We start from the raw sequence: 12,983 nt of genomic DNA, 5'->3' as shown, positions 1-12,983 counted from the left end.
AAACAGTAACAGAAGCCAGCCACATGGTATGGACTGTCATTTCCATTAATTTTACTAAAGCATATTGAGAGGATATTGCAGGTGCTGCATCTATGCCAAAGCCTCAAACATCAAGTTTAAACCACAAAGAAGTCAAAACACACTATAGAAATTGAACATATATTGGGTGATCAAAATGTTTACATACTAATACGCACCTCATCAAAATCAACTCCACTCTCAGTGGCAATTTCTCTGATCAAATCAGATTGGCCGCAATAATCAAATCATGACCTGAATCAACAAAATCCAGTATAGCCGCCAAATCAATGGATCCTCCAAAACCTACAGAATTTGATACAAGAACATTTATTTTTTTGATAAGTAAAAAGGTCAAATAGATACAAGTACATTTATAAATAATCATATATATAACATCCCTCTGAATTTCCAAATATCAAACCTAATTCAGTTCAAATTGCTACTATTCAAACCTTAAAGCCAGTTTCTTTGTCGAGAAATGCAAGTACAATATCAAAAGAAAACAATTAAAGAACAGAACTCCATCCAACTATCACCACACCCACCATTTGTCTCAATTGTGACAGTAAAATCCAAACTTTCATCTCATTTCCCTCATTTTCTTGGCAGCCAAATAGAACCATTCCCCACCCCCCCCCCCCCCCCCCCCCCCACCACAAAAAAAGGAGCAATAAATGAAAACCTAAAGATTTTTTTTTTTTTTTTTTTTTGATAAGTAAGAAATAAGTATATTTAAAAACTGCTTTATGCAAACTAGCAAAGCAAACAGAAATTACAAAAAGAAAAGAAAAGCAGAAACATAAAGAAAAAACTAATTACAAAGACAAAGAGAGCTAAGGAACAAAGAAAGAGAATCACTAGATGTGAGTCCCCAAGCCCTAGACCAATCAAAAAGAAACTAAATCCACCGATTACATTCCCTCCAAATACACTACATCAAACACGACAGAACTAAATTCCAAATGCTAGATGAGTGCTTCCCCAACCAATTCCACCAACCTAAAGAATTTGATACAAATAGATTTACAAATAATCAAATAAATAACATCCCTCTGAATTTCCAAACTATCAAAACCAAATTCAGCTCAAATCTCTACTATTCAAGCCTTAGGCCCTGTATGGTTGCTGAGAAAATGTGAGTACAATTTAGAGAGAACGACTAATGGACCTCAATTTAACTAAAACCAATGCTACACCAATTGTCTCTTTGGAGCTAACGAGATCCAAACCTTCATTTCATCTCCCCATATTCTCGGCAACCAAAAAAATTTAAAAAAAAAAAATATATATATATATATATATATGAAAAAAACTGCAAACCAAATAAAAACCAAAAAATTTGTTACAAATAGATTTATAATTGTCAAATAAATAAATAATCCCTCTTATTTTCCAAACTGTCAAACCTAATCCAGCTCAAATCACTACTATTAAAGCATTAAGCCATGTTTACTAGCTGAGAAAATGTGAATCCAAATCTGAAAGAAAACAATTAACAAACCTCCATTCAACTAAGACTAATGATAAACCAATTGTCTCAATTGAGCTAATAAAATCCAAACTATAATTTCATTTCCCTCATTTTCTTAGCAACCAAATAGAACCCAATAAAAAGGAGCAATCAAAGAAAAACATAAAGAATTTGATACAAACAGTTTTACAAATAATCAAATAAATAATATCTCTCTGAATTTCCAAACTATCAAACCTAATTCAGCTGAAATCGCTACCATTGAAGCATTAAGCCCTGTTTGCTTGCTAAGAAAATGCAAGTACAATATTGACATAAAACAATTAATGAACCTCCCTTCAACTAAGACTAATGCTACGGCAAATGCCTCAATGGTGCTAACAACCAAACAGATATAAATAGATTTGATACATATAGATTGTGTGTGTGTAAAGTGCAATGAAAGAATTTGATACAAATAAATTTATATACAATCAAATAAATAAATCCCTCTGAATTTCCAAGCTATCAAACCTAATCCAGCTCAAATCGCTACTATTAAAGCTTTAAGCCATGCTTGCTTGCTGAGAAAATCCAAATGCAATTTGGTAAGGAAATTATTAACATCCATTCGTCTCAATTGAGCTAATAAGATATAAACTTTCATTTTATTTCCCTCGCATTCTCAGCAATCAAACATATTTGAAAAACGAGCAATCAAATAAAAGCGTATGGAATTTGATACAAATGGATTTATAATCAATCAAATAAATCCCTCTGAATTTTCAAAATATCAAACCTATCCAGCCCAAATCTCTACTATTCAAGCCTTAACCAATGTTTGTGTGCTGAGATAATGCAAGTGCAATTTGAAATGAAAACTATTAAACTCCATTCGTCTCAATTGAGATTGAAATCGAGGCTCCCTCTTCTCAGGCTCTCAGCCCAACACTATTCGACAAAGTCCTCCACCTCGGTGAGTATAACAAAGATACTTGTGCGAGGAACCAGCCAAGATTAGCACCGCAACTATAGAAGATTGCCGAGGGACAATATAAGGTTGTGCCTAAACCCATCAGCAGTCACATTCATGTTATTTAGATGTTCTCACCCAATATGGATTGCACTTATTATTGAATGACCAGGCTAAACAGTGCCCCACACCTAATGACTCACTCAAATCAGAGAGAAAACACTTGACAAGACTCTCCTATTGTAAAATATTTTTCCCATATATATAACAAATTAATTATGACGATCAAAATCTTCCAAGATCTTTTGTCTTGGAAGATTCTAACCCCCACAATGGTAAAAGAATAAGTTAATACATTAGCTCGTGAATAAGATTAATTTTTTTTTTATATGAAAATAAAACAAACTTGAACATATAAAATTATTTAAATATGAGCTCGAGCTCAAGCTTGGTTTGTATTAGAAATAAAATTAAATGAACAAGCTTGAATTTTTGACACTTGGCTTATTTACAGCTTTAGTTCAAAATTTTTAACCAGCATCTTAGAACCAACTCGAAGGAATTATTCTCTTTAATAACTTGGTGTATGTGAAATGTAGAATTATATATACTCAAAGAAATAGTAAAATCTTAATGTGCTTTGGATACTCTCGTTTCTAAAAAGAAAAGAAAAAAGAAAACTAGAGTTCAACTCTTTCCTTCTCTGTTATTGTAACTCTCAAATTATCAAAACAAAAACTATCAAAACAATAAATTCCAATTGACTCTAGATGAATACCATCAACATTTTAGATAAATTTAATCCACTGTCAATGTTTTAGCCGAATAAATGTATATTTTTATATTGTATCAACGTTGAGTTTTTTTTTTTCTTAATCAGCTTTGTGAACTTGAACAGTTGTTTAATAGTAATTCAAATATTTTAAAGTAAATAAATAAAATTATATTGATTAAGTTGGTTGAGATTTGACTATGATTGTCTACCAATCTATTTTTAGTGACTTGTTGAAAACTATATCAATGAACAGTGTAATTATTAATTTAGATTTTTCTCTCTAGGTCGAGTGTGTATGATCAATGATGAAGTTCAAATTGTCAAAAAGTCTCAGCAAGGAAAAAAAAAGAGAGGCTATTTGTCACTGTAAATTGTTAAAATTAATGAACTACAGTGATAGATAATATACAACCAAAGAATAAAATAAAAACCCATGTAATTGATGGGATGAAATTGAAAGGGGGAGGCTTTATGTTATTATAATATATTTTATAATTACTAAATTCCAATAAAAAATAAGAGTATTGTTACTCAACTAATCATTCTTAGGCTTCACGTTCACGCGTCTAGCGTTTTTGGTTTTTTTTTTTTTGACCAAAGCTTAATGCACTGTTCATGGAACATTGAAAATTGAAAATAATAAAAAAATAATTTCTAGTTACTGTTTATTACTGTTCACTATTGTACAGCACTATTCATTTGCCTTAATGCGAACAGTAATGAACAATAACTAGAAATTATTATTTTTTTTTTTTCAGTTTTCAACAAAATAAGCGATATCCAAACACGCACTTAGTTTTTTTACGGAAACATTCAGTATATATATCCTCCTAAACTTTAAAAACCACAAAATTGAATTAGAAGAAAATATAGACAGAAAACACAAGGAATGAAGAAGGAAAGAGTGAGAAAACAAGACTTATAACACTAGCACTTACAAAATGACCTAATCTTTGTAAGTACTAGTGAGACTTATAAATTGAAAACTCATCGGCTAACTAACTAATTTAATACTTTAGACTTTTAGCTTGATGGCACATATTATGTTTGTGATTCACCTATATATAAAAAGGAAAAAAAAAATCCCATGTAAAACAATGTATTGGATACGAAAGGGTGGTGTATGTTAAAAAAGTTGGGTTTTAAACCAAGTGTCCATTAAACAAAATAAACAAAAATTTAAAACAAAAAAAATAAAAATAAAAATTGGGCACAAATGAACACTTTGTATTACCATAATATTTTGTAAAAAGGTATTTGAGTAGAATACTTCAATCACTCACTAAAAATTCAGTTTTTAATTACTAATTTCAAAACAAAACATAAATTAAAAAATTAAAAAATAAAAATGGTTCTTTTCCTTGTTCTGAAGGAAGAAGGAGAAGAACAGAGAGAACCGGTTCCCGGTCAATTAACGCCATACCACCACGCTACATGGTGTCGAATCCCGTACACGCAGTACATTATTGCTGCCAGTGCACCTTCCTCCATTCCCGAACACATAAACAAAATATTAAGTCATAACGACAACATTACCTCAATAATCCACGTGGCAATTAATGATTTGGTAATGTAAAGAAAAACAAAACTGGTGCGGGTGTAGACAATAAAAACAACATCATTTATTGTCGAAACGAAAGCGAACTAAACCAAAAGCCAAACCTATAATGGATGACGATGATTGACACGAAGAAGAGAGAGAAAAAAAAAATAATAATAAAAAAAAGAAAGCAAAAAACCACAGAGAAACACAAAACAACACAACGCACATCACATACTACAAATACAATGTATATATAATAGAAAACCACTCTCTCTTTAGGTCTATATGAAATTTGCTTACCAATAGGTTGCCCGTGAGTTATGTCTCCGCTGCAGTTATCCCTATTGTTTCCATTCTTCAACGGCGCCATCCTAGCATAGATATTTGTGAGTGCTTGTTATACGTCACGTAATACTCGCTAAGTTATTCGTCGTTGTTGTGGTGGTGGTTACCGTCTCGTCGGTTAGCAATCAGACCAGGGTAAGTCAAGGCTCTGATACCAACTGATGTCGCGGAAGCCTGAAGAAAAGCACACACGATGCTCTCTTGATGGAACAGAAACTAAACTGTTAGTTCCTGGTAGTAAACCTCGAATCCACGAGGGGTTCCTTGAATCCACAAGGTGATAGGTCTGGAATCCACCAGAGAACACAAAAGATACAAGTCTGAATTTTTATTGATAATAAACTATGAAAAACGTTTACAGACTTAGGGGCCTATTTTAAGGGCTCCTTAAAACTTGACAAACAAGAAAATATAATCTAAATTAACTCCTAATTGATACCTAACCATAACAGGAATCAAATTTGACCCAAAAAGCATTAAATGCACCTAAAAACAAGGAAATAAATCACCTAAACCTAAAATAATGTTTTTTTTACATAAAAATACCAAAAATAATAATTTACAATAATTAAATAGTAAATTGTGTGTGTGTAAAGTGCAATGAAAGAATTTGATACAAATAAATTTATATATAATCAAATAAATAAATCCCTCTGAATTTCCAAGCTATCAAACCTAATACAGCTCAAATCGCTACTATTAAAGCTTTAAGCCATGCTTGCTTGCTGAGAAAATCCAAATGCAATTTGGAAAGGAAATTATTAACATCCATTCGTCTCAATTGAGCTAATAAGATATAAGCTTTCATTTTATTTCCCTCGCATTCTCGGCAATCAAACATATTTGAAAAACGAGCAATCAAATAAAAGCGTATGGAATTTGATACAAATAGATTTATAATCAATCAAATAAATCCCTCTGAATTTTCAAAATATCAAACCTATCCAGCTCAAATCTCTACTATTCAAGCCTTAACCAATGTTTTTGTGCTGAGATAATGCAAGTGCAATTTGAAATGAAAACTATTAAACTCCATTCGTCTCAATTGAGATTGAAATCGAGACTCCCTCTTCTCAGGCTCTCAGCCCAACACTATTCGACAAAGTCCTCCACCTCGGTGAGTATAACAAAGATACTTGTGCGAGGAACCAGCCAAGATTAGCACCGCAACTATAGAAGATTGCCGAGGGACTATATAAGGTTGTGCCTAAACCCATCAGCAGTCACATTCATGTTATTTAGATGTTCTCACCCAATATGGATTGCACTTATTATTGAATGACCAGGCTAAACAGTGCCCCACACCTAATGACTCACTCAAATCAGAGAGAAAACACTTGACAAGACTCTCCTATTGTAAAATATTTTTCCCATATATATAACAAATTAATTATGACGATCAAAATCTTCCAAGATCTTTTGTCTTGGAAGATTCTATTAATTCTAACCCCCACAATGGTAAAAGAATAAGTTAATACATTAGCTCGTGAATAAGATCAAATTTTTTTTTTTTTTGACATGAAAATAAAACAAACTTGAACATATAAAATTATTTGAATATGAGCTCGAGCTCAAGCTTGGTTTGTATTAGAAATAAAATTAAATGAACAAGCTTGAGTTTTTGACACTTGGTTTATTTACAGCTCTAGTTCAAAATCTCTAACCAACATCTTAGAACCAACTCGAAGGAATTATTATCTTTAATAACTTGGTGTATGTGAAATGGAGAATTACATATACTCAAAGAAATAGTAAAATCTTAATGTGCTTTGGATACTCTCGTTTCTAAAAAAAAAAAGAAAAAAGAAAATTAGAGTTCTACTCTTTCCTTCTCTGTTATTGTAACTCTCAAATTATCAAAACAAAAACTATCAAAACAATAAATTCCAATTGACTCTAGATGAATACCATCAACATTTTAGATAAATTTAATCCACTGTCAATGTTTTAGCCGAATAAATGTATATTTTTATATTGTATCAACGTTGAGTTTTTTTTTTTCTTAATCAGCTTTGTGAACTTGAACAGTTGTTTAATAGTAATTTAAATATTTTAAAGTAAATAAATAAAATTATATTGATTAAGTTGGTTGAGATTTGACTATGATTGTCTACCAATCTATTTTTAGTGACTTGTTGAAAACTATATCAATGAACAGTGTAATTATTAATTTAGATTTTTCTCTCTAGGTCGAGTGTGTATGATCAATGATGAAGTTCAAATTGTCAAAAAGTCTCAGCAAGGAAAAAAAAAAGAGGCTATTTGTCACTGCAAATTGTTAAAATTAATGAACTACAGTGATAGATAATATACAACCAAAGAATAAAATAAAAACCCATGTAAATGATGGGATGAAATTGAAAGGGGGAGGCTTTATGTTATTATAATATATTTTATAATTACTAAATTCCAATAAAAAATAAGAGTATTGTTACTCAACTAATCATTCTTAGGCTCTGTTTGGATTGCATTCTACGTTCACGCGTCTAGCGTTTTTGGCTTTTTTTTTTTTTTTTACCAGCGCTTAATGCACTGTTCATGGAACATTGAAAACTGAAAATAATAAAAAAAATAATTTCTAATTACTGTTCATTACTGTTCACTATTGTACAACACCGTTCATTTGCCTTAATGCACTGTTCATGTCCCATGAACAGTGCATTAAGGCAAATAATTTTCAACAAAATAAGCGATATCCAAACATGTACTTAGTTTTTTTACAGAAATATTCCCATGAACAGTGCATTAAGGCAAATGATTTTCAACAAAATAAGCGATATAAAAACATGCACTTAGTTTTTTTACGGAAACATTTAGTATATATATCCTCCTAAACTTTAAAAACCACAAAATTGAATTAGAAGAAAATATAGACAGAAAACACAAGGAATGAAGAAGGAAAGAGTGAGAAGACAAGCCTTATAACACTAGTACTTACAAAATAACCTAATCTTTGTAACTACTAGTGAGACTTATAAATTGAAAACTCACCCGCTAACTAACTAATTTAATACTTTAGACTTTTAGCTTGATGGCACATATTATGTTTGTGATTCACCTATATATAAAAAGGAAAAAAAAAATCCCATGTAAAACAATGTATTGGATACGAAAGGGTGGTGTATATTAAAAAAGTTGGGTTTTAAACCAAGTGTCCATTAAACAAAATAAACAAAAATTTAAAACAAAAAAAATAAAAATAAAAATTGGGCACAAATGAACACTTTGTATTACCATAATATTTTGTAAAAAAGTATTTGAGTAGAATACTTCAATCACTCACTAAAAATTCAGTTTTTAATTACTAATTTCAAAACAAAACATAAATTTAAAAAAAAAAATGGTTCTTTTCCTTGTTCTGAAGGAAGAAGGAGAAGAACAGAGAGAACCGGTTCCCGGTCAATTAACGCCATACCGCCACGCTACATGGTGTCGAATCCCGTACACGCAGTACATTATTGCTGCCAGTGCACCTTCCTCCATTCCCGAACACATAAACAAAATATTAAGTCATAACGACAACATTACCTCAATAATCCACGTGGCAATTAATGATTTGGTAATTTAAAGAAAAACAAAACTGGTGCGGGCGTAGACAATAAAAACAACACCATTTATTGTCGAAACGAAAGCGAACTAAACCAAAAGCCAAACCTATAATGGATGACGATGATTGACGCGAAGAAGAGAGAGAAAAAAAAAATAATAATAAAAAAAAGAAAGCAAAAAACCACAGAGAAACACAAAACAACACAACGCACATCACATACTACAAATACAATGTATATATAATAGAAAACCACTCTCTCTTGTTCAGATTCCTCCTAAGCTCTCTCTATCTCTCTCTTTCTTTCTCTCTCTTTTTCTGTGTCTGCGCAAAAAACCAAAAAAGGTTCATATTTTTCATCAGGTAATAGCACGAAAAGCTTCTTTCTTGTTCCTCTCTTTACACTCTAATCTGATCCAGGTTTTAAGTATATGTATATATTGTGTATGTATGAAAACATATATGCATGTGTGTGTGTTTTGTAGGTATGATGATTTGATGCTTGGGAAGGTTCTGGGGGTTTTTAGAATAGCGATTTTGATGTTGTGGGAGTTTCTTGAGATGGGTTTAGTTGGAATTCTTGTTTGGGTTCTGGGGTTTGTTTGTTTTGAAATTTTTTTTGGTTGTTTAGTATTGTGGTAAAGGAGGTTTCTTTTTTGCTCTTATTATTAATTTGCTTTTACGTTTTTTGAATAAAGAATTATTGAACTTGTTGCCTCGGGTTGTTTAGGTTGGAAAGTCTATAACTTTGATTAAGCATGTGGTGGATTTGTTTGTGAAAGTTTTATATTGAATGATAGCTGTAATAGGAGATTATTAGTAAGGAGCTGTTTGGATTCTTGTGTGATCCATGTTATCTAGGTAGTTGGAAGTTTAAGAGGTTTTGGGTTTTTTTTCAAGTGGGTCTTTTATTTTATGGTCTACAAATTTGTTGCCATTAGCTTTTGCCCATGAGATCATCGCTCTCTTTTGTGTTTGCATTATTGTAGGATCCTGCTTATTTAGTAGGATATATTTTTTTTTTACTGAATTTTTGATAGCTATGATTGTTTGTTGGATTGTTAGATTGCTAGAATAGGTTGGATTGGTTTGAATATTTATGTAAAAGAAATAATGGGTAAGTTATATTGTTCAATTTGTATTTTAAAAGAATTAAATTTTGAATTCCTCAAATTTTTTGGGCATGTCTCGAGTTATCTTTCTTACGAATATTGTTTCCTACCTTGTTTAGGATGAATTTGTCCATATATAAATCATTGAGGTTTGAAAGTTATTAATTTCACATTCTCATCCAGCAATGCGCTAAAGGTTTTTTCCCTCTTGTGCCTGAGAAGCATTTGTGAGGAACTTGCTGCTATGGAAAACTGGCTGTTTAAAATCAGCCTAATGATTGCCTTTATCTGTTTACCCTACTAGTATGGTCATGGAGAATAATGTTTTACATGCCTTAAGTAGGAAATTAACTTGATTGGCATGATCCCACCATCACTTTACACGCGTCAAATCATGATGATGGGTATTTAATCCTAAAAAAGATTCAGTTACGATTAAATTTGACATGGTATACTTGACGACAAGATAATAGATTCTTTGAATCTGTACTTGTCGAATTGGGGTCTTAATAGCAAGCTTAGTATTAATTCATACAAGCTGTTAGAAGAGAAAGCACTAATTGAACATAGTAATGATAATTTAAGAGCACTTGAAGGCAAAGAAGAGTGTATAATAATGAAGGAATTATTAAAGCTGATTTTGTACTTTTTCTGTCATCCATTTTTCAATAAAAAGCATATTTGCCTCATATATGAGATTTTGAAGTAGCTTCAATGAACAGATGTAGAGGCTCTACATATCATGCAGATAGCAAATATGTGGCTTTGGCAAATTTGTTGCATCTTTATTCCCTGCACTGCATGATCAATGGAAAAACAATACTTTTTTAGTACATGAATAGAGACTCAATATCTCAAGGAAGTTACCCTTCTTGGGAGTTGGAAGGCCACCTTATAAGAGTGCAACATTGTGAATAAGTTAAAGATAATGCTTATATCTGGCAAATGCACAGTAGGAGCTTTATAGATTCCAGAGAGTTTGTTGTATGCTTGATTACGTTCTGAAGTGTGGCTGGAGTTGTGTCTGACTTGATTGAGAAGTTTGGACCTAGTCTTACTCCATATTAGTTCCCCCCACCCCCCTTGTTGTGGTGATCCTACGTATGCCAAATCCTTGTTGTCTTAGTCTTGGATGATGCCTTTTTTGCCATAAACTTTGAAAATCATGTCTTATGCCAATACTTGTTAAATTATTTCTAACTTAAGAGGATCATGTAATTTTTTTTTTTTTTAATATAATAGAATTGTACTGCCTAAGCTTTGTCTTGGATTTGGTATTGTTGTATTACTTGTAATCTGATTTGGATATTATGCTGTAGGAAAAATGATTAAGCTATTTAAAGTGAAGGAAAAGCAAAGGGAACTCGCAGAAAATGCTAATGGAAAGACACCCGGCAAGAAGCAAAGTGCAGGGGAATTACGTCTTCACAAAGGTTATGAGTCCTTTTTTATTTTTTATTTTAATCACTATAATATCATAGGTTAAGTGTTTCCCTCAAGGTACCTGAGTATTTGCTATGAGGTATTTCATTCCATTAAAATTTGGTTTATGCATCCTAAGATCTTGGACCAACATGCTCAACTTATTTTTTATTTTTAGACTCTGTTAGAAAAGTTTTTTGGAATCTCCCTGGCCTAACTTGGTATTTGACTCATAAACCCAAACATAAAACTATATATTTGATTCACTGCTAAATAGTAGAGTTTATTTTATTTTTTTAATAAAGTTTCTGTGTTTTTCATTGTGTAGATATCAGTGAATTGAACCTACCAAAATCTTGTGTCATATCTTTTCCCAATGGCAAGGATGACTTGATGAACTTTGAGGTTACCATTCGGCCTGATGACGGATATTATCTGTAAGTGCTCTCGATAAAAATCCTCAGCATTTTTCTAAGGGTGATGAAGTATCCTATCATGAGATTTTAATGATAATACTTGGTTTAAGTTTTGAATATTAAAATGTATTGTTTGTGTTACAGAGGTGGTACGTTTTTGTTCTCTTTTAACGTTTCTCCTATTTACCCTCATGAGGCACCAAAGGTCAAGTGTAAGACAAAGGTAATCAAGCATGTCCAGTTCTCTAAATATGTAGTACCTCAATACTCAATAATATTATGTGGTATTTGCAGTAAGGACGTTTTAACAGTGCATCTATGATGCAGGTGTACCATCCTAATATTGACTTGGAAGGAAATGTCTGCCTGAACATTCTAAGAGAAGACTGGAAACCTGTTTTAAATATAAACACTATAATTTACGGGCTATTTCATCTTTTCACGGTATTGATTATTCTTCCACAAATACGATCTTGCAACTAGGTGGATGCCTTTTTATTATAACTTGTCTTTGTACATGCAGGAACCCAATTATGAAGATCCCCTCAATCATGATGCAGCTGCAGTTTTAAGAGATAACCCAAAATTGTTTGAATCCAATGTCCGAAGGGCAATGGCTGGTGGGTATGTAGGACAAACCCTCTTCCCACGCTGCCTTTAGCGGCCTCCTGTTTTTCTAAGCACCAAGTTCATTGCTTGAAGCGTCAAGGGCTGTAAATTTGCATTGGACATGAATTTTTCAGAATCAAGAGGCCCATTGGAAGGTGTTTGTATGCTGTGTAACTTAATGACATGTTTGAGTTATTGGTTGGGAACATCTGATTTTCTTTATTTTGATCTGAATCACCAGGATAAGACATCAGTTATGTATTTACGTTTTATATTTTATTGGGGGAAAACATGCTTTCACTGCCATGCTTGGGCAAATTATGCTAAAAGTCAATTCTATGTTCTGCATTTGTTTTCAGTGTTATTACCCCCACCTTTTAATTTTTTTTAAGCAGTAGTGGTGTGTGATTTCCCTTTAGTTTGGCCTGTGATCATAGTTTCTCAGTACCAGGACCCATATTATGTCCTTCCTAAATATCAATCATTATTGGAATTCTAATGCGTATTTTGACTTTTGAGGTTAAAAAATGGTGCACTATAAGCATTGGTTCATTTTTTGATCAAATCTGAGTGGGTTAATTGAGAAACCAGGCCTCTCCTGGCACTGGTCTGGGGAAGTAACATGAGTTGCTTTTTTCAGTTTACTATTCTGTTCCAACCAACAGCAATGCAGCGGGATCTATACCTGACGCATGTGTGTGGAGTCGGTGGAACTGAATTTGTGGTTGAAGAACGTGTCTATGAAATGAGCATTGCAACTTGGAAAGATC

At 32.3% G+C, this 12,983-nt stretch overlaps 1 protein-coding gene across 1 annotated transcript; it reads left to right on the top strand.

Annotated features, from left to right (window-relative positions):
* The first annotated feature begins 8,876 nt into the window (after positions 1 to 8,876).
* Positions 8,877 to 12,571, top strand: LOC111987305 (NEDD8-conjugating enzyme Ubc12). Its single transcript, XM_024019011.2, has 6 exons — positions 8,877 to 9,017; positions 11,086 to 11,199; positions 11,517 to 11,625; positions 11,749 to 11,827; positions 11,932 to 12,048; positions 12,128 to 12,571. Exons 2-6 carry the CDS (start codon positions 11,091 to 11,093, stop codon positions 12,263 to 12,265), a joined length of 552 nt encoding a protein of 183 aa, XP_023874779.1. The 5' UTR covers positions 8,877 to 9,017; positions 11,086 to 11,090; the 3' UTR covers positions 12,266 to 12,571.
* Positions 12,572 to 12,983: the final 412 nt, after the last annotated feature.

Source organism: Quercus suber, unplaced genomic scaffold, assembly GCF_002906115.3.
Source record: "Quercus suber isolate HL8 unplaced genomic scaffold, Cork oak 2.0 scaffold_400, whole genome shotgun sequence".
NCBI classification, from domain to species: domain Eukaryota; kingdom Viridiplantae; phylum Streptophyta; class Magnoliopsida; order Fagales; family Fagaceae; genus Quercus; species Quercus suber.
Note: the sequence above shows the minus strand (reverse complement) of the source record. Positions and strands in the feature narration are given on the sequence as shown.

Excerpts from the sequence above, each read along its gene's own strand:
- LOC111987305 (XM_024019011.2), top strand. The coding sequence starts at position 11,091 with ATGATTAAGCTATTTAAAGTGAAGGAAAAGCAAAGGGAACTCGCAGAA. Across the intron at positions 11,200-11,516 it reads GGAATTACGTCTTCACAAAG|ATATCAGTGAATTGAACCTA; the intron begins GTTATGAGTCCT and ends TTCATTGTGTAG. Across the intron at positions 11,828-11,931 it reads AGGTCAAGTGTAAGACAAAG|GTGTACCATCCTAATATTGA; the intron begins GTAATCAAGCAT and ends TCTATGATGCAG.